The 26968-nt window shown below is 43.1% G+C and overlaps 1 protein-coding gene across 1 annotated transcript; it reads right to left on the bottom strand.

Annotated features, from left to right (window-relative positions):
- Positions 1 to 22674: 22674 nt before the first annotated feature.
- On the bottom strand, positions 22675 to 24168 carry LOC107863900 (F-box/kelch-repeat protein At3g23880). Its single transcript, XM_016710094.2, has one exon. It carries the CDS (start codon positions 23999 to 24001, stop codon positions 22847 to 22849), a length of 1155 nt encoding a protein of 384 aa, XP_016565580.1. The 5' UTR covers positions 24002 to 24168; the 3' UTR covers positions 22675 to 22846.
- Positions 24169 to 26968: the final 2800 nt, after the last annotated feature.

Genomic DNA, 26968 nt, shown 5'->3' on the forward strand with positions numbered 1-26968 from the left:
TTTGGGGGTGGACCTGGGGTTCGGGTGTGCTGTGGGCTGAAAATTAATTGGGGCATGCCATGGAGGTTGGGGATCATCCCAGTGTGGTCCATTTAAATTTTTGTGGCCATTTGGGTGGACAAACGGGTGAAACTGTACGAACGGGGCATTTTCGAGCCAAATCGGTGTGCTATAGCCCACGGTTTTTGGGGTGGGCCTAGGGTTCGGGCATGTTGCGGGTCAAAAATCGATCCGAATATGCCAGGGAGGTTGGGGATTATCCCAGTATGGTTTTTTAAAATTTCTGTAGCCATTTGGGTGGACAAATAGGCGAAACGGCGCGAACGGGAAATTTTTGGGCCAAATCGTAATGTTATAGTCCACGCTTTTGGGCGTGGGCCGAGGTCCGAGCGTGTTGTTGGTCTAAAATTGACTGGGGCGTGCCAGGGAGGTTGGGGATCTTCCTAGTGTGGTCCGTTTAAATTTTCGTGACCATTTGGATGGGAAATCGGGTGAAACGACGTGAATGGGGCATTTTTGGGCTAAATTGGTGTGCTATAGCCCCCGATTTTGGTGATGGGCCAAGGGTCTGGGCATGCTGCGGGCTGCAAATCAACCGGGGCATACCAGGGAGGTTGGGGATCATCCCATTATTGTCTATTTAAATTTTCGTGGCTATTTGGGTAGACAAACGTGCAAAACAACGTGAACGGGGCATTTTTGGGCCAAATCAGTGTGCTGTAGCCCATGGTTTTGAGGGTGGGCCTGGGGTCTTGGCATGCTGTGGGCCAAAAATCGATTGGCGTATTCCAAGGAGGTTGGGATTCTCCCAGTGTGGTTCGTTTAAATTTTTATGTCCATTTAGGTGGACAAACGGGCAAAACGGCATGAATAGGGTATTTTTGGGTTAAATCAGTATGCTATAGCCCACAGTTTTGGGGGTGGCCCAGGGGTCCAGGCGTGATGTAGGCCAAAAATCTATCGGGGCATAACAGAGAGGTTGGGGATTGTAACACCCCGTACTTAATTACGTGCATTAGTCATTGTTATATGTGTTGGAGTATATGTATTGATCCTAAGTTAGGTATATATGAGTTTAAGTATGAGTATTGATTATTTTGAGATGGTTTCAAGTGTGTAGTTTGATTATAGGTGTATAGGAATCGACTTTATTTATACCGGAATTTTCCCGTCGATGGTTCCATACGAAGGTTATTGAATAAGCTTTCCAACGATATAAATATTTCAAAAAACGGATAAGTTTCGGATATAAGCGAGCTCGTTCGAAACTTTAAAACGGTGGCCGGGATGTGAACAGTAAAATGTGCAGGAAACTACTGAGGCCTGCCAGTTTTTTGGGTCAACTTTGAACGATCATAACTCCCTCAATATAATGAACTGGTTGAGCTACCATATATCAAAAGAAAGATCTTTGAGTCTTCTTTCCAATGAAATTGGTTTCATCCAAATCCAACATCTGAGTAAGGAGTTATACTCGTTTTACTTCAGCCTCTCAAAACAGATTTTTAGGGTCAACTTCAAACGATCATAACTACTTGTACAGGACGAAATGGGTGGATTAATTTATATTAAATGAAAGACCTTTGAATTATCTTTCTAACGATACCAATTTCACCCAAATCCGATATCGGAGCAAAGAGTTATGGCCGATTTACTTTAGCCTATCAAAACAGTCCACCATGGACAGATTCGGATTTACTTAAATTTTTAAGGGCAATATGGTCATTTTCCATCACCTCATGGACGAAAATTGGTCATTATATACATATACTTAGCCTTATATCCACCATTTATCATCCAAATCATTGAAGAATAAGAAACCCTAGCCTAAGTTCAACTCCAATTATCTTGTGATTCAACCGTAGAAAATCCAAATTGATTCCGTAGTTGTGTTCACCGTCTCAAGGGCTTCGAGAAGCACCCCTTATTTGTGCCAACAGGACTTCGAAATCAAAAGGGCCATTTTTTTTGGTAAGGATGTAAATTATGTTGGTGTTATTTATATGGATATGTATATATATATATATATGCATGTGAGCATAAGAAGTATGTTATTTGATTGTTGTTGAAAGATGATTGGAAATGATGTTGGATTATTCTTGTGCATGGTTGGATTATGTTAAATTGTGAAGGAATTTGGGGTGATGATGTGGTATTGATGATGTGGTATTGAGATGATGATTATATACATATACACACATAAACCTATTGTTCAAGTTGGTTTTTGGAATGTTTTGCAAATATTGGTAGTATGGAATTATGGAAGAGAATTGTGGTGTTGGGTTGCTAATACTAGATGCCAAACATTTCATTGTAGATAAGTGATTTGTAAAGGCGGGAAGTTGTGTTGAATTGGTAGCTGAATCTACAACGAGGTATGTAAAGCATACTCTAACAATGTTCTTTGGCATGAAAACACCAATGTTCCATCAAGTAAGATTCCGAGGTTGTCCTAAAACATGTATTGTTCTACGTTACCAACGAAGTTGTTTCCATCCTATAATTGTCAAAATGTTTCATTGATAGACCAAAAGGCTCTTATTTCATTGTTGTGATATTGATGATTCTGAAACACATTGTTGATGTACCAATGAGTCCTTATTACATCGTTATTGTATAGAAGGTCTATTACTTGGTTCCTATTGATGTATCATTGTTTCAAGGTATCAAAAATGTGGTGACGACCGAAATAACAATCTCAAAGATTAATTGAACTAAGTGATGAAAGTTCTCTCTTATCGGGTGGTATCCCAGGGGCATAAGCCTAGCATGGGTCGATCCCTATTTCATGTGTTTATGGGTGGTATCCCAGGGGCATAAGCCTAGCATGGGTCGATCCCAGTTGATATGTACTGGAGGCATCCTAATGGTCACAGTACAGTACAGTAATGATTACAAAGACGATAAGAACGAAGGTAAAGTGATTGAATAAATACAATGTACAGGTTGTCACAAGTTCTAGTAAGTATGGTCCACTCCTATTACGACTTATTCACTTGTTTCTGATTTCTATTGAGCTCCTATATCATATGTGATTATTTACAGCTTTACATACTCAGTACATATTTCGTACTGACGTCCCTCACGGGGGACCTGCATTTCATGCTGCAGGCACAGGTACCTCAACTCATACACCGCACAAGTAGGAGCCAGGTCATACAGCTATTGTTGGTGAGCTCCAGTTTGCTTCGGAGCTTTCCGAGTCGGTTCCTTATGTTTTGTTATTGTACATGAGTCACGTGTGGGCGGGGGTTTGTCCCGACCCTAGTTATGTCATGTATATCCTAGAGGCTTTGTAGACATAAGGAAGGGTAAAGTCATGGAAGTTTATATAGTAACGTTATATTTGTATATGTGGTGGCCCCGACGGCCAAGTATTATATATATATATTTGTGCGTGTTGTGCTGATACAGGCAATTAGACCTTTCTATATGCAACGAAGTGCTGTCCAATTTTTTTGGTGACATGTAAGTGAAAGTACAGGTATTTGAACGGGTTCTCCCGGGCCTTCTCGGCTTCGGGTGCCAGTCCGGCCCGATGGGATTTCGGGGCGTGACAGGGATCATCCTAGTGTGGTTCGTTTCAATTTTTGTGGCCATTTGGGTGGACAAACTGGCAAAACAGCAGGAATGGGGCATTTTTGGGCCAAATCAGTGTGCAGCCCACGATTTAGGAGGTGGGCTCGGGGTCCGGATGTGCTGTGGGTCTAAAATTGATCGGGGCGTGCCAGGGAGGTTGGGGATCATCCAGTATTGTCCGTTTAAATTTTTAGGGCCATTTAGGTGGACAAACGATCGTAACGATGCGAACAAGGTATTTTTGGGCCAAATCAATATGCTATAGCCCACGATTTCTAGGGTGGGCCGGGGATCCGAGTGTGCTGTGGGAAAAAAATTGAACTAGGTGAGCTAGGGAGGTTGGGAATCATTTCAGTGTGGTCCCTTTAAATTTTCATAGCCATTTGGGTGGACAAACGGGTGAAACGGCGCGAACGGGGCATTTTCGGGCCAAATCGATGTGCTATAGTCCATGTTTTTGGGGGTGGGCTCGGGGTCCGGGCGTGCTGTGGTAAAAAATTAATCGGGGTATGACCGGGAGGTTGGGTATCATCCCAGTATGGTCTGTTTAAATATTCGTAGCCATTTGGGTGGACAAAAGGGCGAAACAGTGTGCTATAACCCACGATTTTGGGGGTAGGCCCGGGGTTCGAGCGTGGTGTGAGCTAAAAATCAATCGAGGCATTCCAGGGAGGTTGGGGATCGTCCCAGCGTGGTCTGTTTAAATTTTTGTGGCCATTTGGGAGGACAGATGGGCAAAACGCCGCAAACTGGGCATTTTCGGGTCAAATCAGTGTGCTATATCCCTTGATTTTTCGGGTGTGCTCGGGGTTCGGGCGTGCTGTGGGCTAAAAATCAATCGGGGCATGCCAGGGAGGTTGTGGATCATTCTAGTTTGGTCCATTTAAATTTTTGTGGCTATTTGGGTAGACAAACGAGCGAAACAGCGGGAACGGGGCGCTTTTGGGCTAAATCGGTGTGCTATAGCCCATGGTTTTGGGGGTGGGCTCGGAGTTCGGGCGTGTTGTGGGCCGAAAATCAGCCGAGGCATGTCAGGGAGGTTGGGGATCATCCCAGTGTGGTCTATTTAATTTTTTGTGGCCATTTGGATGGATAAATGGACGAAACGGCACGAACGGGGCATTTTCGGGCCACATCGGTGTGCTATAGTCCACGATTTCGGGGGTGTGCCCAGGGTATGGGCGTTCTATAGTCAAAAAATCAACTGGGGCATTCCAGGGAGGTTGGGAATCATCCCTGTGTGGTTCGTTTAAATTTTTGTGGCTATTTCGGTGGACAAAAGGGTGAAACGGCACGACCGTGACATTTTCAGGCCAAATCGGTATGCTATAGCCCACAGTTTTGGGGGTGGGCTTGGGGTTTGGGCGTACTGTGGGCTAAAAATCGATTGGAGAATGCCAGGGAGGTTGAGGATCATCCTAATATGGCCCGTTTAAATTTTCGTGGCCATTTAGGTGGATAAACAGGCGAAACGGCGTGAACGGAACAAACGGGTGAAGGATGCCTATATTGCGATGCTTGGAGTGGAGAAAATGCTACTAGCGGGAGGACCAATATATACAGTACATGATAACATTCTAACTACACCTCATTATAGCCGTGAACTCCCTTCTCTTTATGGCGAAGCCTTTTTAGAATTGGGGCCGCCGCTAGTGATTATAAATGATATGATACACGCTAATTTGATTAGGGGTGCCGAAGGCTCTTCGCCTGCCGACTTGCGACATTTTTGCTTTTCGGAGTGTGTAATACCTATTGGTGAGCTGAAGAATTACTTGGAAAATAATATACCAGACGGTATTAGCCAAAAAATAGAGGTAACATGGAGAAAAAGGATGAAGGCCATACTAGTCTCATATGAGATCTATGCTAGTAGTATATCCGGCGTATCAAAGAATTATGATGGTCATTACGTCCAGTGGAAGGAATTCGGGTATAAGATCTTGGAATTTCATGAAAGACATAAAAAATATGCGCTACACCCATGAATACCCAAAAATTGAAGGCATTTACTAGTAACCACTTTTGTTGTCAGTACTTGATGAGAGTAGATAGGATAGAGCCTATAAATACAAAACATACAACATTGATCCAATTCAATCGGAAACCTTAATTCGAGATAACTAACTAGCAAAGATAATATCATAAAATCGGAGAGAAAAAAAGAATGCCCACGATTTTAGGGGTGGGCCCCGGGTCCAGGCGTGCTGTGGGCCAAAAATCAATTGGAGCATGCCAGAAAGGTTGGGGATCATCCCAGTATGGTTTGTTTAAATTTTTGTGGCCATTTCGGTGGATAAACGGGAAAAACAGTGCAAACGGGGCATTTTCGGGCCAAATTGGTGTGCTACTGCCCACAGTTTTGGGGGTAGGCTCAGGGTTCGGATGTTTTGTAGGATGAAAATTAATCGAGGCGTGCTAGGGAGGTTAGGGATCATTCCAGTGTGGTCCGTCTAAATTTTTATGGAAATTTGGGTGGACAAGCGGGCGAAACAGCGCGAAAGGGACATTTTTGGGCCAAATCGGTGTGCTATAGCCCATGGTTTTGGGGGTGGCCCAGGATTTTGGGTGTGATGTGGGCTAAAAATCGACCGAGGTATGCCAGGGAGGTTGGGGATCATCCCAGTGTGGCCCGTTTAAATTTTCATGGCCATTTGGGCGGACAAACGGGCAAAATAGTGCGAACGGGGCATTTTCAGGCCAAATCGGTGTGCTATAGCCCACAGTTTGGGGGATGGGCCTAGTTTTTGGGCATGCTGTGGGCATAAAATCGATCGGGGTGTGTAAAGGAGGTTGGGGATTGTCCTACTGTGGTCCATTTATATTTTCGTGGCCATTTGAGTGGACAAACAGGCAAAACGGCTCGAACATGGTAATTTTTGGTCAAATCAATGTGCTATAGCCTGCGGTTTTGGTGTGGGCTAGGGGTCCAGGTGTGCTGTGGGCCAAAAATTAACCGAGGTATGATAGGGAGATTGAGGATTGTACCAGTGTGGGTAGATTAAATTTTTGTAGCCATTTGGGTTGACAAACTAGCGAAATGGCATGAATGTGCTGTTTTTTATGCCAAATCGATGTTCTATAGTCCACGATTTTGGGGGTGGGCCTAGGGTTTGAGTGTGCTGTGGGCCAAAAATTGACCGAGGAGTGCCAGGGAGGTTGATTATCATCCCAGTGTGGTCTGTTTAAATTTTCATGGCTGTTTGGGTGGACATACGGATGATACGACAAGAATGGGGTAATTTCGGGTCAAATCGATGTGCTATAGTCCACTGTTTTGGGGGTGGGCCCGGGTTCGACCATGATGTGGGACAAAAATTGATTGGGGCATGCCAGGGAGGTTAGGGATCATCCCAGTGTGGTCCGTTTAAATTTTTGTGGCCGTTTGGGTTGACAAAAGGGCAAAATGGTTCATACAGAGCATTTTCGAGCCAAATTAGTGTGTTATAGCTTGCGATTTCATGGGTGACTCGGGGTTGGGGTGTGCTGTGGGCCAAAAATTGACCAGGGTATTCCAGGGAGGTTGGGCATCATCCCAATGTGGCCCGTTTAAATTTTCGTGGCCATTTGGGTGGACAAATGAGCAAAACGGCGAGAATGGGCCATTTTTAGGCTAAATCGGTGTGCTATATCCCATGGATTTGGGAGTGGGACCGGGGTGCGGGCGTGTTGTGAGCTGAAAATCAACTGAGGCATGCCAGGGAGGTTGGGGATCATCCCAGTTTGGTCCGATTAAATTTTTGTAGCCATTTGGGTGAACAAACGGGCGAAATAACAGAACGGAGCATTTTTGTGCGAAATCAGCGTGCTGTGGGCCAAAAATCAACTGTGGCATTCCAGGGAAGTTGGGGATCGTCCTAGTGTGGTCCGATTAAATTTTCGTGGCTATTTGGGTGGACAAACGGGCGAAACAACGCGAACGAGGAATTTTCAGGCCAAATCGGTGTGCTATTGCCCATGGATTTGGGGGTGGCCCCAGGATCCGAGCATGCTATAGGCCAAAAATCGACCAAGGTGTAACAGGGAGGTTGGAGATCATCCCATTGTGGTCCGTTTAAATTTTCATGGCCATTTGGGTGGACAAACGGGCGAAACAGCGCGAACGGGGCCTTTTCATGCCAAATTGATGTGCTATACCCCACGGTTTGGGGGTGGGCATAGGGTCAACTGTGCTGTGGGTCAAAAATCGATCGGGGAATGCCAGAGAGGTTGGGGATCATCCTAGAGTAGTCCGTTTAAATTTTAGTGTCCATTTCGGTGGACAAACAGGTGTAACAGCACGAATGAGGTATTTTTAGGCCAAATCAGTGTGCTATAGCCTACGGTTTTGGGGGTGGGCTCGGGGTCCGGGCATGCTGTGGGCTAAAAATCAAACGAGGTGATCTAGGGAGGTTGGAAATCATTCCAGTGTGGTCTGTTTAAATTTTCATGGCCATTTGGGTGGACAAATGGGCGAAACAGCGTGATCGGGGCATTTTCTAGCTAAATTGGTGTGCTATAGCCCACGATTTCGGAGGTGGGCCTACGGTGTAGGCGTGTTGTGGGCCGAAAATCGACCAAGGCATGCCAGGGAGGTTGGGGGTCATCCCAGTATGGTCCGTTTAAATTTTTGTGGACATTTGGGTGGACAAACGGGCGAAACGATGCAGGCGGTGTATTTTCGAGCCACATCATTGTACTATAGCCCATGAGTTTTGGGGAGGGCCCGGGGTCCAGGCGTGCTGTGGGCCAAAAATTGATCGGAGCGTGCCATTGAGGTTGGGGGGTCATCCAAGTATGGTCCGTTTAAATTTTCATGGCCATTTGGGTGGACAGACGAGTGAAACAGCGAGAAAGGAGCATTTTCTGGTTAAGTCGGTGTGCTATAGCCCATAGTATCGGGGGTGGGCATGGGGTCCGGGCGTGATGTAGACCAAAAATTAACCGGTACGTTCTAGGAAGGTTGTGATTGTCCCAGTGTGACCTGTTTAAATTTTCGCGGTCATATGGGAGGACAAACAGGTGAAACGGCCCAAACGGGGCATTTTCGGGCCAAATTAGTAAGCTATAGCCCATGGTTTTGGGGGTGGGCCTGGGGTTCGACCGTGCTGTGGGAAAAAAATTAATCAGAACATACCAGGGAGGTTGGGGATCATGCCAGTGTGGTCCATTTAAATTTTCATGGCCATTTGCATGGACAAACGAGCAAAACAACGTGAATCGAGTGTTTTCGGGCCAAATCGGTGTGCTATAGGCCAAATTTTAATTGGTGGGCTCGGGATTCGGGTGTGATATGGGCCAAAAAGTGACCAGGGCATGCCAAGGAGATTGGGGATCATCCCAGTGTGGTCCGTTTAAATTTTTGTGGCCATTTGGATGGACAAATGAGTAAAACAGCGCGAATGGAGCATTTTCGGGCCAAATCGGTGTGCTATAGCCCACGATTTCGAGGATGGGCCTGGGGTCCGGAGTGTTGTGGTCCAAAAATCGATTGGGGCATGCCAGGGAAGTTGGGGATCGTCCCAGTGTGGTCTGTTTAAATTTTCGTGGCCATTTGGGTGGACGAACGGGCGAAACAGTGCGAATCGAGTATTTTAGGGCCAAATCGCTGTGCTACAGCCCATGATTTTGAGGTGGGCTCGGGTTCCGAGCGTGTTGTGGGCCAAAAATTGACCGGGGCCTGCCAGGGAGTTAGGGATCATCCCAGTGTGGTCTGTTTAAATGTTATGGACATTTGGATGGACAAACAAGCAAAACAGCGCGAACGGGGTATTTTCAAGCCAAATCGATGTGCTATAACCTACGATTTCAGGGGTGAGCCCGGGGTCCAGGCATGCTGAGGGCCAAAAATTGACCAGGGCATGCCAGGGAGGTAGGGGATTATCCCAGTATGGTCCGTTTAAATTTTAGTGGCCATTTGGGTGGATAAATGGGCAAAACGAAGCAAACGAGGCATTTTTGGGCCAAATAGGTGTGCTATAGCCCACAATTTTGAGTGTGGGCCCGGGGATCGAAGTGTTGTTGGCCAAAAATTGATTGGGGCATACCAGGGAGGTTGGGGATCATCCCAGTGTGGTCCATTTAATTTTTCATGGCCATTTGGGTGGACAAACGGGCAAAACGATGAGAACGGAGCATTTTCAAGATAAATCGATGTGCTATAGCCCACGATTTCGGGGGTGGGCCTGGGTTCCGAGCGTCCTGTGGACTAAAAATAGACCGAAGCATGCTAAGGAGGTTGGAATTATCCTAGTGTGGTCCGTTTAAATTTTCGAGGCTATTCGGGTGGACAAACGGGCAAAATGGCACGACCGGGTCATTTTCAGGTAAAATCGGTGTGCTATAGCCCATGATTTTGGGGGTGGACCCTGGGTTCGGGCATGCTGTGGGCCAAAAATTGATCGGTGCGTGCCAGGGAGGTTGGGGATCATCCTAGTGTGTCCTTTTTAATCTTTTATGGCCATTTGGGAGGATAAAGGGGTGAAACAGCCCGAACGAGGCATTTTCGGGCCAAATCGATGTCCTATAGCCCATGTTTTGGGGATGTGCCTGGGGTTCGGGCGTGCTGTGGGGCAAAAATTGATCGGGGCGTGCCAAGGAGGTTGGAGATCGCCCCAGTGTGGTCCATTTAAATTTTTGTTGCCATTTGGGTGGATAAACGGGCAAAACAGGGCATTTTCAGGCTAAATCAGTGTGCTTTTGCCCACGGTTTCGTGGGTGGGCCCAGGGTCCGAGTGTGCTATGGGCCAAAAATTGACCGAGGCATTTCAAGGAGGTTGGGGGTCGTCCCAGTGTAGTTTGTTTAATTTTTCATGGCCATTTGGGTGGATAGACAGGCGAAACAGTGCGAACGGGCCATTTTTGGGCCAAATCGGTGTGCTATAGAGAATAGTTTTGGGAGTGAGCCCGGAGTCCCGATGTGCTGTGAGCTGAAAATTGATCGGGGCATGACAGGGAGGTTGGAGATCATCCCAGTGTGTTTCGTTTAAACTTTCATAGACATTTGGGTTGACATACGGGCGAAACGGTGCGAACGGGATATTTTCAGGCCAAATCAGTGTGCTATAGCCTACGGTTTTGGGGGTGCGCCTAGGGTTTGGCGTGATGTGGGCCAAAAATCAACCGAGGCATGCTAGGAAGGTTGGGGATCATCCTAGTGTGGTCCGTTTAAATTTTTTTGGCCATTTGGGTGGACAAACAGGCAAAACAGCGTGAACGGGGCATTTTCAGTCCAAAATAGCCCACAATTTTGGGAGTGGGCCCGGGGTTCGGGTATGCTGAGAGATGAAAATCGATCGAGGTATGCCAGGAAAGTTAAGGATCTTCCCAGTGTGGTCCATTTATATTTTCGTGGCCATTTGGGTGGACAGACGGACAAATCGGCGAGAACGGTCTATTTTCAGGCCAAATCGGAGTGGGCCCAGGGTTTCGATGTGCTGTGAGCCAAAAATTATTTAGGGCGTGCCAGGGAGGTTGGGGTTCATCCGAGTGTGGTCCATTTAAATTTTCATAGCCATTTGGGTGGACATACGGGTGATACGGCGCGAACGGGGTGTTTTCGGGCTAAATCGGTGAGCTAAAGGCCACGGTTTCGAGGGTGGGCCAGGGTTTCGGGCGTGTTGTGGGCCAAAAATCGACCGAGGCATGCTAGGGAGGTTGGGGATCATCCTAGTGTGGTCCGTTTAAATTTGTGGCCATTTGTGTGGACAAATAGGCAAAATGGCGCAAACGGGGCATTTTTAGGCCAAATCGATGTGCTATAGCTCGCGGTTTTGGTGGTGGGACTGAGCTTCGGGCGTGCTGTTGGCTGAAAATCAATTGGGGTATGCCAAGGAGGCTGGGGATCATCCCAGTGTGGTTCGTTTATCTTTTTGTGTCCATTTGGGTGGACAAACGGGTGAAATAACGCGAGCGGTACATTTTTGGGCCAAATCGATGTGCTATAGCCCACGGTTTAGGGGGTGGGCCCTGGGGTTCGACGTGCTGTAGGCCAAAAATAGATTGGGGCATGCCAGGGAGGTTGGGGATTATATCAGTGTGGTCCGTTTAAATTTTCGTGTCCATTTGGGTGGACAAATGGGCGAAACGATGAGAATGGGGCATTGTTGGGCTAAATCGGTGTGCTATATCCCACAGTTTCTGGGGTGGGCCCAACGTTCTGGTGTGCTTTGTGCCAAAAATCAATTGGGGCATGCCAGGGAGGTTGGGGATCATCCTAGTATGGTTCGTTTAAATTTTTGTTGCTATTAGGGAGGACAAATGAGCAAAACTGTACGAACGGGGCATTTTCAACCTAAATCGATGTGCTATAGCCCACGGTTTCGGGGGTGGAATTTGGTTGAAGGCGTGCTATGGGCCAAAAATCAACTAGAGCATGTCAGGGAGGTTGGAGATCGTCCCAATATGGTCCGTTAAAATTTTTGTGGCTATTTGATTGGACAAACTGGCAAAACGGCCCGAACGGGGCATTTTCGAGCCAAATCGGTATGCTATAGCCTGCGGTTTTGGGGGTGGACTCAGGGTCTGAGCGTGCTATGGTCCAAAAATTGACCGGGGTGTGATAGGGAGGTTGGGGATCGTCCCAGTATGGTCCGTTCAAATTTTCATGGACAAATAGGCAAAAAGGCGCGAACGGGGCATTTTGGGCCAAATCAATGTTCTATTGTCCACAGTTTTGGGGGTGGGCCTGGGGTCCGACCGTGCTGTGGGCTGAAAATCGATCGAGGCATGACAGGGAAGTTGGGGATCATCCTAGTGCAGTCCGTTTAAATTTTCATGGCTATTTGGGTGGACAAACGGGCAAAACAATGCGAACGAGGAGTTTTAAGGCCAAATCGGTGTGCTATAGCCCACGGTTATGGGGGTGGGCCCGAGGTCCGAGCGTGTACTGGGCCAAAAATTTATCGGTGCATTCCAGAGAGGTTGGGGATCATCCAGTATGGTCTGTTTAAATTTTCGTGGCCATTTGGGTGGACAAACGGGCAAAACGACATGAACGGGGTGTTTTTAGGCCAAATTGGTGTGCTATAGCCCACGGTTTTGGGGGTGGGCCCGAGGTTCGGGCGTGTTGTGGTTGAAAATTGACCGGGGCATGCCATGGAGGTTTTGGATCATCCCAGTGTGGTTCATTTAAATTTTTGTGGATATTTGCGTGGACAAACGGGCGAAACAACGTGAACGGGGCATTTTTGGGCCAAATCGATATGCTATAACTATTTGTTTATATAGTGTGTGAAGTCTAACTAATGGAAAGTGCCTATGAATTAGTTCCAAGAAAGCGGCCGTTCACGTCAGGAATAGAGGCCGTTAAGGATGTACTTGCTTTTGCTTTTTTTCGTCGAGATTGGGTTGGTGTTCAGTGTACCGCTTGTGACGCCTATGCTTTGCAAGCCTACATAGGGTACAATATCGAAAAGAATGCATTGGATGGATGCCCGGGCATTGAGAAGGAAAGACGTTTTCAGAGGCAAAAGGCCATGGGGAGATACCGTCTGTGATCCATGGATCTCCGATCGGGAAACCGTATCCAAGCTCCGTGGCTAGTCTGCGCTCTTTGGACTTTTCAAACTTAGCGAACTGAAACATCTTAGTAGCTAAAGGAAGGGAAATCAACCGAGACCCCGTTAGTAGCGGCGAGCGAGAGCGGATAGCCCATGGTTTTGGGGGTGTTCCCGGGGTCCGAGCGTGCTGTGTCCCAAAAATCAATCTGGGCATGCCAGAGAGGTTGGGGATCATCCCAGTATAGTCCGTTCAAATTGTCGTGGCCATTTGGATGGACAAACGGGCGAAACGATGTGAACGGGGCATTTTCGGGCCAAATCGGTGTGCTATAGCCTACGATTTTTAGGGTGGGCCCAGGGTCCGAGCGTGCTGTGGGCCAAAAATTGACTAGGGTGTGCCAGGGAGGTTGGGGATAGTCCCAATGTGGTCCGTTTAAATTTTTATGGCCATTTGGATTGACAAACGGGCAAAACGGCACGAACGGGGTATTTTTGGGCCAAATCAGTGTGCTATTGCCTACAGTTTTTTGGGTTGACCTGGGGTCTAGGCGTGCTGTGGTCCGAAAATCGATCGGGGCATGCTAGGGAGGTTGGGGATCGTCCCAGTATGGTCCGTTTAAATTTTTGTAGCCATTTGGGTTGATAAACGGGCGAAACAGTGCGAACGGGGCATTTTTAGGCCAAATTGGTGTGTTGTAGCCCACGATTTTGGGGATCGTCCCAGTGTGGTCCATTTAATTTTTCATGTCCATTTGGGTGGACAAACGGGTGAAACAACGTGAATTGGGCCTTTTCGAGCCAAATCGATGTGCTATAGCCCACAGCTTTTGGGGTGGACTCGGGGTTCGAGCATGATGTGGATCAAAAATTGACCGGGGCATGCCGGGGAGGTTAGGAATCATCCCAGTATGGTCCGTTTAAATTTTTGTAGCCATTTGGGTAGACAAACGGGCGAAGTGTTATGAACGATTCATTTTCAGGCTAAATCGGTGTGCTATAGCCCACGATTTTGGGGGTGGGTCCGGGGTCCAAGCGTGCTGTTGGTAGAAAATTGACCGGGGCGTGCCACGGAAGTTGGGGATCATCCCAGTGTAGTCTGTTTGAATTTTTGTGGCTATTTGGATGGATAAACTGGTGAAACAGTGCAAACGAGGCATTTTTTAGCCAAATTGGTGTGCTATAGTCCACGAGTTTGGTGGTGGGCCTGGGGTTCGAGTGTGCTGTAGGCCAAAAATTATTCGAGGTATGCTAAGGAGGTTGGGGATCGTCCCAGTGTTGTCTGTTTAAATTTTCATGGCTATTTGGGTGAACAAATAGGTTGATACAAGTGCGACTATGAAGATCAACGTGTGTACAAGTGCAACAAATTGTCATCCTAGGATGTTTAATGTTGAGACGTGCGATGGACCAAAGACACACCCAAAGCCGCCCATTTTCTTATTTGCTACACTAGAAGGGTGGCCTTTGAAAGCTTTTCATTAAAGGGGTACTTTTGTCATTTTAAGTCTAAATTGTTATGTAATATAAATAGAACAAGATAGGTCTTTTGAGGCTTAGTTGATTATTGTTGTAAGTCTTGACATTTGAAACACCAAAGTCCTCTTTCTACTTGAGGCAAACCGAAACTTGTAACTAGGATAGCAATTCAAGGGTGGAATCTCTTGTAATTGCTTGTTTTTTAGAAACCTTGGCACTTGAGTGGTGGAATCCTCTCTTGTGTCATCGTAAGAGTTAGGTGATCGTGTGTGGAGGTGTTAGGGGTCTTAGAGTTTTCTGTACTCTTTGGTTACTAGGATTTACACCACCTTTGTCTAACTATCTATCCTTTTGTTTGTTTTCATCTTGTAGTAGTTTGTATCTTGTGTTGTAAGCCGTGTGGTGTTGTCTTGTTATAACATTATCGTTGTTCTTCATTGTTCATTATATTGTGTTCTAACTTAGATTGGTTGGCTGATTTTTGGTGTCACCAACACCTTGTTAACTTGTGAAACTCGTATTCTTGTTCTTGGCCGAAACTAGCTCTCAAAGGGTCCTTGGTTTGTGCTTTGTTGAGTGGACTATTTTGGTGTCATTTCGTAAGTTCCTAGTCTCTCTCGTATCATGGGCAAAATGACACGAACAGGGCATTTTTGGGCCAAATCAGTGTGCTATAGCCTACGGTTTCAAGGGTGGGCCCAGGGTCCGGGCGTTCCGTGGGCCAAAAATTGACCGGGGTGTGCCAAGGAGGTTGGAGATCTTCCCAGTGTGGTCCATTTAAATTTTTGTGTCCATTTGGGTGGGCAAACGGGCGAAAAGGCTCGAATGGGGCATTTTCGGACCAAATTGATGTGCTATAGCCCGCAATTTTGAGGGTGGGCCTGGGGTCTGGGCGTGCCGTGGGTCAAAAATTGACTGGGGTGTGTCGTGGGCCGAAAATTGACTGGGGCGTGCCGTGGGCCAAAAATTAACTAGGGCGGGCCAGGGAGGTATAAAATTGTCCCAGTGTGGTTCGGTTAAATTTTTGTGGCCATTTGGGTGGGCAAATGGCCGAAACAACTTGAATGGGGCATTTTCGAACCAAATCAGTCTGCTATAGACCACGATTTGGGGGGTGGGCTTGGGGTGCGGGCGTGCTGTGGGACGAAACTCGACAGGGGCGTGCCAGGGAGGTTGGGGATCATCCAAGTGTGGTCCTTTTAAATTTTCGTAGCCATTTGGGAGGACAAACGGGTGAAAGGGCGCGAACCGGGCATTTTCAGGCTAAATCGGTGTGCTATAGCCTACAATTTCAAGGGTGGGCCCGAGGTCGGGGCGTACTGTGGGGCAAAAATTGATCGGGTCTTTCCAGGGAGGTTAGGGATCGCCCCAATGGTGTCCGTTTAAAATTTTCGTGGTCATTTGGGTGGACAAACGGGCGAAAGGGCAAAACGGAGATAACAGGGCATTTTCGAGCAAAATTGGTGTGCTATAACCCATGATTTTGGGGGTGGGCCCAGGGTTCGAGCGTGCTGTGGGCCAAAAATTGACTGGGGTGTGCCAGGGAGGTTGGGGATCATCCTAGTGTGGTCCATTTAAATTTTTTTGGCTATTTAGGTGGATAAACAGGCGAAACAACGTGAATTGGTCATTTTTGGGCTAAATCGGTGTGCTATAGCCCATGGTTTTGGGGGGTGAGCTTGGGTTTCGGGCATTCTATGGCCCAAAAATCAACCAGGGCATGCTTGGGAGGTTGGGGATCGTCTCAGTATGGTCCGTTTAAATTTTCATGGCCATTTGCATGGACAAACGGACAAAACAATATGAACGAGGTGTTTTCAGGCCAAATCGGTGTGCTATAGCCCACAGTTTTAGGGGTGCGCCCGAGGCCCGGGCATGTTGTGGGCTAAAAATTAACTGGGGCATGTCAGGGAGGTTGGGGATCATCCCAGTGTTGTCCGTTTAAATTTTTGTGGCCATTTGGGTGGACAAACGGGCGAAACAATGCAAACGAGGCATTTTTGGGCCAAATCAATTGCTATAGCCCACGGTTTTAGGGGTGAGCCTGGGGTTAGAGTGTGCTGTGGGCCAAAAATTGATCTGGGCATGCCAGAGAGGTTGGGGATCGTCCTAGTGTAGTTCGTTTAAATTGTCGTGGCCATTTGGGTGGACAAATAGGCAAAACGACGTGAACGGGGTAATTTTGGGCCAAATCGGTGTGCTATAGCCTACGATTTTGGGGGTGGGCCCAGGGTCCGAGCATGTTGTAGGCTAAAAATCAACCGGGGTGTGTCAAGGAGGTTGGAGATCATCCCAGTGTGGTCCGTTTAAATTTTTGTGGCCATTTAAGTGGACAAACAGGCAAAACGGCGAGAACGAGGCATTTCGGGCCAAATCAGTGTGCTATAGCCCACAGTTTTGGGGGTGAGCCCAGGGTTCGGGCGTGCTGTGGGTCGAAAATCGACCGGGACATGCTAGGGAGGTTGGGGATCGTCTCAGTATTGTCCGTTTAACTTTTCGTAGCCATTTGGGTGAAAAAACGGGCGAAAAGGCATGAACGAGACATTTTCGGGCCAAATCGGTGTGCTAATAGCCCACGATTTTGGGGGTGGGCCCAGGGTTCGGGCGTGCTGTGGACCAAAAATCGATCGGGGCGTCCCATAGATAATTAAACTAAAAATATAAACCAATCTCTCTACTAGATATCTTGCAATAGGTCAATTATTATATCATGGTGGATTGTCATTTCAAGACAATAGTATTTCTGCTAGTTCAACTTTTATCGGTTGGAGTTATGGCGGGTCAAAATTCTTATGATTTAATGGCATATGTTCTTCAATGGAAAAACACTTTCTGCCGGACTTTGCCTTGCAAACCGGGCCCTGGTGATGTCTTCTCCATTTATGGCCTATGGCCTGCCAATGCAACCGGACACAACATGAAGTGTCTTCAGCCTCAAGGAAGAGAGAAGGACGTAGATGTTGTGGTACGTGTATATGTAAAATATAACACAGTATAAATACTTGGGTAACATTTAAATGTATTTTAATTATACTTGTAAGTTTCTTTTTCTAATAAATACACTTAATTGTATGAGTAGATGCAAAAAGACCTGAAGTTGGAAACAACTCTGAAAGCTATTTTGCCTGATTTGTTAGCAGCTGGCAACGACCGACGCTTCTGGTAGCATGAGTGGACGAAACATGGTTTTTGTTCAAGTCAGGCTCTCCCAATTGCGGATTACTTTAAGGGAGCAGTAATGGTACATAACAATTTGATCGCAATAAACAACAAGAATAATCTATGTGATTACTTGGCTGAGGGTGGAGTTAGGCCATCAACAGCTAATACTTATACCAAGCAAGTTATCATCACAGCTGTTCAGCATCTGGTTGGCGCAAATAATAATGTCTGTTGCATGCGTGGAAGATTTGAAGAAAAACATTTATCTCAAAGAGATCCACTTATGCTTGGACACTACCCTGTGCAACTTCGTTTCTTGCCCTACTGCAAATTCAGACGCAAGAGAATGCGGGAACCACACCTCCCAAATTATAATCCCTGTCTAGTTTTTAAGGTTGTTTAATATTTTAAAATTATCACTTAAGTTGATCGATGGCTTTATGTATTGAACGAACATATATATCCTTGATTATCAGTTGTTTTACCTTAGTGATGTTATTATATCTTCTGCAACATAATTTTTATTTTATTTGATCATCTTCATTTTTTTATGAAATTGCACATAGTTATAAAGTGATTGCCAAACGCTATCAGATGAATTAAGACGGGACTGTCTACCATACAACATTAGTAATAAATATAGAACTCACGTTCGAGGAATCAACGGGAGAACGTGTGTTAGCTCAGGTCTGGGCACCTGTTAAGAATGGGAGTTGTTATGTTCTTACAACTTTAGGACAACTGTAACACCCCAAAGTTTTTTCTTCTTAATTTTTGTCCCTAAAATATCAAGCATTGGCTTCTAGAATGATTTATACTTATTTCCCTATGGAATTCCTTAGACTTCAACTTTTCATTTCGTAAATGATTGAATAAATTTTTCGTCGACATAAGATTCGTCCAAAACGGATACTCGGTGAAGGATTTATGGTTAATTTAAGTCCTAGTCGTAAAACACCATCATTCCTGTCCTTGGCGCATCACGGAGAGGATGTAAATGATGATGATCAATTTTTAGTGAGACTCCGCGATGTTGGCGCGTCGCGGAGTGGGCCAAATTCCCATTCGTCAATTTCCAGTGAGCCACCGTGATAGTGGGGCGTCGCGGTGGCCCATAAGATCGGGTTCCTAGTTTAAATTTTTTCAGTTTCGTTCAGAAGTTAACAAGGGTAGTTTAGACTTTTTTCAAGTCTCTTAAAACGTCCAAACAATAGATTTAGGACCTTTACAAGCATAATATACGATTTCCTCAAGATTTCCCTCAAACAAAAACCCTGGTTCATATACTTCTCCTCTAAAAAAACTCAAGATTCAACCGTGGGTTTTCGAAATTGATTGAAGATTTGGAATTTCTAAATCGTAGGCTTCAAGAATCATCCATTATTCTCCGTAATCGAGGTACGCGGGGTTTCCTAAAATCTCATGGGCATAGAAATCATGTTTTAAGAAAAGAGTTTTGGGATTTATGAATATAATCATGTTTTTAGAAGTTTGGATGGTATTGTTTTGGTCTTTAGACCTTCCCCAAATTGATTGAAAAATTATATATATATATATATATATATATATATGTATGTATGTATGTATGTATGTATATACATAAATATATGTATGAATGTGTTTAAGGATGAATATTCAATTGAGAGCACGAATTATAATGAACCCCTCTCTTGTTATGATTTTTCCCATCTTTCATATGATATGAATTGTTCTAAATTGCATCTTGAAAAGCATGTTATGAGATGTCTTGAATGATGTTATATTTGAATTATGATTTCGATTTCAAAAGAGAGAGAGTTGTTTATATTGATGAATGTTCAAAATATTCATATAATGAAAGAGTGCATGATTTTGCCAAGAGCACATGACCACCTTATGTTTGAATAATCTCAGCATAGTTTTGACTTGTGTTTTCGGAACACGAAATCTTTTATACTGTTTGCATGTTTGGGTGGTCTGAACTGTGTTTTAATGAAAGAATTATGCATGCCACAATATGGATCAGAGATAGGACTTGCAAGTCTTGGTGTGACGACACAAATTCAGATTATGCCATGATAATTTAAAATAGAATAGAACGTATGTTTGAAATCAGACTTTTCAGATGTTGAAACTAGAAAAAAAATGCATGATCCAGAACAAGATAAAATTGGGCATAAAGAGAGATTAGGTGGTTCCCCGAAGAAGGCATGAGTTTAGACAACTCATTGCCCGAAATCGTGATTTGCCGATCCGGGTATATTATACTACGCTGGCCTAGTGCCGTGTGGCGTATCAAAATTACAAACTCCAACCCTTGAGTCATACTCGGGTTGGGGACTTCCCCGCCGAGTCAATGGCGGATTCCATACGGCCTGTGGAATTTTAGACTTGTAGGGGTGTACCACCTAACTCAGAATTAATACGAAGACCAGAAACTACATTGTCAAGAATGATTTATAAATTTCAGAAAGGTGCCCATGTGTTTTGAAAACTATTTCATGTATGATTTTTTGACCAATTGCTCTCCAACTCTCTCTCTCTCTCTATATATATAAGCTTTATTTTGGATTACTTTGCGTACCAGTACATCTGGTGAGCAGTAGATTTTATCAGACAGAGTTGCAGTGTCCAGTTGGTGAGCCTTCTTTATTCCAGAAGGCCTGTTTGCTTTCAGACAACTATTATTAGATATAGTTTTGGTCTACTGGGGGCCTTGTCCGAGTTTTTTTTTAGATTTTGTGAGTGATCAGGTAGTAGAGATTTCGCAGACGGTTTTCAAATGTTGCTAGATGGTTTCGGATTGTCCTTTTCTATTATCGAATTTATATTAGATATATGACCATGGTTCCGTTGTATTTAGTATTTCCGCATTTCTTTTGATATATGATTGATGTGCATGATATCCAGATATAGAAGAGCATTTCGGGTCTTTATGGTTCGGGATGCTCGTCACAACTAGGGCCCCGGTTCGGGTTGTGACAACAACCCATTGTTTGATGTAGATGTTTTCTGTGGATAGGGAGACTGATGGATTTCTAGGACTTCCGGGCCGTGTGTACCGGAAAAAGTTGTCAGAATGGACTCCAAATGTGCAGTATTATTCCAGTAGAGAGTTCCCTCGTCTTAATCACGCCCTGCATTGCAATGTTCGAGGGACTTTGGCATTACCAGTATTTGAAACATATGGCCAGTCTTGTGTTGGTGTGCTGGAGCTCATAATGATCTCCCAGAAAATCAACTATGCTCCTGAAGTTGATAAAGTAGGCAAAGCACTCGAGGTTGGTTTTTATCATTTCTATTACATAGCTCTCTGACTAGTTGGTATATCTCTCACCGGAACTTGATAACTTGTTTGCTGCACCAATTCTGTGTTATCTAAATGCTACAGTTATCTATTACTCTTATCATACTCGCTAACGTCTGAGGTTATATTCATCGTTCAAAGAGGTGGCAAATTTTCATAAGTTTCAGTAAGTGCTACCATATTGCTACCATCATTCTATTCTTCTTATGGAAGAAGAATATCTTGTCAAAAAAGTCACTAATATGAACAGCTGAATGTGGTGGTTTTTGAAACTGTTTTCTTGCTTTTGATTGATGTGTATTGGTGAAAAAATCTTAACTGGACGATCAACAAGCCCCTGTCTGAGTTTTTTGGAGAGTCTGAATGAATAACCAATGACAATTTTAATCAAGTGCATGATGTGATTTAGAACGAGTATCTTGTGATCTGTAACTATCAACTATAAAGCTATGTCCGTATTTGTAGCTAGAAAATAGAACCCCGGACTGGGTGGGATGTTTCTATCTTGTGGTGAGAAAACGCTAGTGAGGAACTGCTGAATGTTGCTATTAGTTTATGGAGTAATAATTTTTTTGTTGTTGACATTTTGCGACTCTGTTACATGTGGTCTGATGAACTGGAGGAATTCTCCCTGTTTAAGATCTCAACTGTCTTTTGCTTCCATATGCATGCAATGGATTACTTTCTCTCATGCTGTGATTTGATATTTTGCTGGTTCATGAAGGTGCATTAGTGTGTGTTCTCTTCGATGCATGGGCTATCAAATTATCAGCTGGTGTTGATTCAACTACTTTAATATGTGCTTGTGTAGTTACTAAGAAGTTTTTATCAGTAAGATTGCATCGTCATATAAACCAGTAGCATAAATTTTTTCATCCCTTTTTCTATATTGAAGTTGAGGTTAAAAAAAATCAGTTTTGTTAAGTGATAAGCGAGGTTCAAACCCCTAACATCAATGAGAGAAATGGCAATTGTCTCATCACAATTCAACAACAACAACCTACCAGTATATTCTCACAAAGTGGAGTTTGGGAGGGAAAGAGTACACGCAATCCGTATCACTACCTCAGAGGTGAGGTAGAGAAGGTAGAGAGGTTGTTTGTGCCTCATCACAATACATACTAGTAAAATTGTCCAATAAATCAAATGTTATGTTAGATGACATCTCTTCATCCCACATGCCTCCACCCTACTCATGAAATGCAAGAAACAGGCATTTCCATATATCCCAGAGAGAACATGTTGAATATATACAAATTTCTCAAAAGAGAGTTGAACTATAAATATAATTTTCCTTTTTAGATTGGTAGGTCAAACTAGGGGTCGGTGTACATATTAGTAACGGGAACTGAACCAAAGTACTTCCATTTTCAAGGTTGAATTCGTTTCTCAAATTCGATAGGGAGCTAAACTATCCTACATCCTCCATTCATGAACTGATACTCTAGTCCATGACTTCAAGATGTACTAATACCAGTCACATGATCATATTATCCTTGTCCAAAGGGAGTAATTGGGTGAGTACTATAGACCTCTCTAGCTCCAATAGATACAACTAGAAAGAATCCCTAAATACACAGCCTTAACATTTTTTCTCTAAAAGGATTAGTTTTTTTTTTTTTTTGTTAGACTAACTTGGGTCCAAATTCCAAAAATATCACAATACATAGTTGATAGTATGACACATACAGATAGAGGCGTCTACCTTTAGTTTAAAGAGTTCCTTCACATGCGCGTAATACTGTTCTATATTTGAAATACATAACAAACAGAATTTGAAAGCACTTGACAAGAAAGTAGTCTTACAAGTTATTTGTTACTCGATTGTTTTGATATAAGTTTTTCCCTGCTTTCTTTTGCAGTATTATTTGTCCCTTGAAAAAGGACAAACTAGGCTTTCAATGTAGATTTTCAAAGCATGATTGCTTTCACGGTTAGTAACATTTGTATATCTGAGTGAATCATCTTTTGAATTGTATATCATGAACTCTGATCGAACCAAGAACAACATTTCACCTTTATTTGACACAAAAAGAGGCCAAAAAAATTTATCATCATTTGGATACCTGATGGTATGCTTCTTTATCCAAGATTGTTTAACCCCATACTCCTTCATTACCCAAATGCAAAATTGAGTTTCCTTGTAATCAGTATAGACACAAAGATTACTTCCCAACTTCCACAGAAATGATTCAGTCTCTCCTACTCCATAGGAGGAGGGCTTCTCCACCTTATTCCATTTCTCATTAGCTATATCAAAGGAAACAATATTTTTATTTCTGCCCATATCCCAATGAAGCTTCCCATCCACAATCAAGCCGAGAGAGTTCAAAGTGTCCTCATAAAAACCACCACTGTTTTTGATAAAGAATGACTCCCCACAATACTCAACACTATTCCAAGAGTCACTCTTTAGACTATATACTTTGACTTCAACGTCATCAACAAAATCATTAGTATAATTATAAAAAATACACACTACCTTATAATCATGATGGAGCTCATCATACCCAAAACCATATACGGGATCGTAATAAGGCTCTTCCCGCCTAGGTCTAAATTCAGGCAAATTCTTGTGTTTTCTAATTGTTGGATTCCATAGAACCAAATATTTAATGGACCTGTTGGCAAGTAAAATCAACCCATTGCAACCTCCCACAATATTGAGCTTATAACTGTCGTCTTCAATGGGATAACTCAAGTCAACAGCCCGAGTAACAGAGTCATTAAATAAAGATGCAACAGGACATCCTTTGAAACACCACTTATCTCCAAAATCGAGATCATTCAAAATAATCAAATGGAGCATCTCTTCCTTATCGGCTGATAAACTGAGATGGGTGTCGATAAATTCAAGGCTAGAGATTAAAGTAAGCCAAGATTTCGAAACAGACCTGAACTTCAACAGAGACTTTACAGGAAGCCTGAAGAGGATTTCAGTGATGATTTCTGGTGGCAGAATACACAATGAATCTGCTGGAAATTGAGTAACATCGGAGGAGCCTTTTTCAACTTCCATTTCTATATTTGTCTCTTAAGGGTTTGCACACAGAGCCACAAATGACCATTTATATACACTCCCAACACCAACCTTCATGTTTTTCCCAATTTATATACTCCCACCCCACCACTTGTCAAGTTATCCGTGGTAACTTTAAAATTGTATACAAGTTTTTCTCAACTGAACTATCCACTTCTACTCCCACCACGTGTCAGTAGAAAGTAATTTACCATTTATATCCTAATTTTTTTTTTTATTACGTGTATATTATATCTCAATAATCCATTTATTTGGACTAGATGGAATATTAGAATATGAATAATTTTTCTACCGTCAATGTCGTGGTTTATTGCTCCCTCCATTTCTAGTACTTAATAGCATTAATTAGAAAGGTAATTTGAGTAAATTATTTTTATTTGTTACTCTTTTTATTTAATGTTTCTTTTCCTTTCAGTATATTAATGTCTCTTCATATTTATTATTAAGTGTAAAAGTGAAAACAAAAAACTAATTATGTTTTGATTTTGTAAAATAACAAGTATTGATTGTTTCTTATTTTTAGTAAAGACGACAACTAACTTGGAACAGAGGGAGTATTTAATAGAGTATATACAAATAATAGTATTGAATAGGAACAGATTTAGTATATCCTTAATTAAGCATTCTCTGTTGATCTCCTATGGACTAAGTATTATCGTGTTGTTCTGCAGACAAACAACAACGGATTGTTCAATCTGATGTCTTAAGTATCAATTCACACGTTATATTTTTCTTGCAATTATGCTTCGATAACATTCCTTTTGAGCCGAGGTTCTACAGGAAACTACCTCTCTATCCCATAAAAGGTTGAGTTGTGTGTATATCCTACTCTCTCGCCAACAGATGTTGTTGTGTTGTCCCTTAGTCACTGAGCTGCACTGGTGCCCGGTGGCATCAGGTAGCATTTTCCCTGGCATCACACGACCTTTCATTGCAATTTTTTTTATTCAAGAAAGATATTAAAATTTAGATGCGATAGACATATTAAAACCCTAACTCCACTTATAATAAATAGTTACTTTTTTTTTATCTTTTAGCTGACCAAGAAAAGATATTGGTTTTACCAGCTAATAAATTATCTTCAATTGTAAACTTTAGGTGTCTACTTACTCTCTACTATGGTGCAGTGCTTCTCTAAACCTTATATGAAAGTGAGATGGCTCGTGCATCGGGTCACCTCTTTTTTTCTTTTATAAAGGTGCTCATATACCCTTTATTATATTTATTGCTTTAGCAACATTTTATATATGATATTTTACAATCTAGTGATTGAAAGATCACAACTCAAATCATAATTTTACAACTTACAAGTTAAAAGTTCAGTGATTCCAAATCCCTTTACTGTGCTGCATTAATTAAATATGTTAAAAAGAATCCCAACATGAAGAGATCATACTATTCGCTTTGTTTTAATTTATGTAATGCATTTTCAATGACGCTTTTCTCTTTTTTTAAAAATTCTTTCGTTTAAGCATCTCATTTTTACCCGTAATGACATCACTTATTGGATACTCACCACCATTCGTTTAACTCACCATATCCTCCATTTTAAATGGTAATTTTGGCCAAAATAGTTAATTGGTTAAACGGTCGGATTTTTCTTCAAACTCACTCAACGATTAGATGATCACACAAAGTATTTTGAAGACAAGAAGTGTTTTAAAATGCAGTAAATTTCGTATTTAAACCTGTGGAAAATGCGGGTTTATATAGCCATTAGGTACCCCTTCTCAAAAAGAGTTTGTCTTTTCCGAACAGACTTGCAATCATCGTTTCTTCATTTCTTTGATTTTTCAGGCTGTTTAAATGAATTTCGTCCAAAAAGATTAATCTCATCGATCGTTTTTCGAATCCGAGCCGAGCGAACGACGACGAGGGAGCGAGGCACCTTGTGGTTCTTGCCTCACTTACCATGTGGAGTAAGTGTTTCTTAATATAAACACTTGAAAGTTTATATTAAGAAACACTTGAAATTAGTAAACTTTCCACTTTTGAGTACACTTTTCATTTTTGAGTGTTATCTCAATTTTTTTTCTCCCTCCATTTGGTTCCCTCCATTTCCATTCACACTTTAATCATGAACCCAACAATCCCCCACGTGAATGGGAAATAACTACTTTTTTCATAAAACTTTACGAACAATTATGTGATCATCAAGCAAAGACTGATTGCATCTGGATAAGTGAGTTTCCTTTTGAGTAAGAATACACATCTTACTCTGTATAAATAAAAAAAATCTGAGTCAAACACTTCCCCCACAGACTACCATACAATCTACAGATGCTACTAGCTACCACATCAGTCTATCACTATAAAATGGTAAATCATTCTCAAACATCAGTTATTCAACTAAACACATTTATCTACACAAAAGTCACCCTTACTCTGATTTCTAACCTTGCGACTTCACATCACCAACTTCTTGGTCTAATATTACTACCAATAGGTCATGACACCGTCACTTTAACTTATACTACTACTCGGATGGAAATACAGTTCCAACATTCGGCTACACATCATTCCCCCTGAAGCATGACGTCTGCAACATAAATTTTGAAAAGGACTGAATACACTTAATACTGCAGGCTGAAAAGCACGATTTCATCAGAATCAAAGTTTACACTAGAATCAATACACCTTGGAGCACTAACGGACTCTTCTCAAGTCCTTGCATAAATTTTAAACTCTTATATGGCTTAATCAGAAAGGACCATACCATTTAGACTCTAAACTTCTGCACTTGAATCACCCCAATAATGAGACATATCTGAGCACATCAAAGTAAGGAAGGAATTGGGATGACTTTACTTCCGTATGGGCAACACCATAGCACGAATTAGAGTATGTAAGAGGAACATTCTGACTCCATAGCACGAACTAGAACATGAAGAAAGAGAGACATTCCTAAACGCCTAGTAGCCTCTTGCCTATAAGTGTGGCATGCTA

Source organism: Capsicum annuum, chromosome 1 (assembly GCF_002878395.1).
Source record: "Capsicum annuum cultivar UCD-10X-F1 chromosome 1, UCD10Xv1.1, whole genome shotgun sequence".
NCBI lineage: Eukaryota > Viridiplantae > Streptophyta > Magnoliopsida > Solanales > Solanaceae > Capsicum > Capsicum annuum.

What these genes read in the sequence shown, in the direction of transcription:
- LOC107863900 (XM_016710094.2), bottom strand. Translation starts at nt 24,001, where the DNA reads ATGGAAGTTGAAAAAGGCTCCTCCGATGTTACTCAATTTCCAGCAGAT.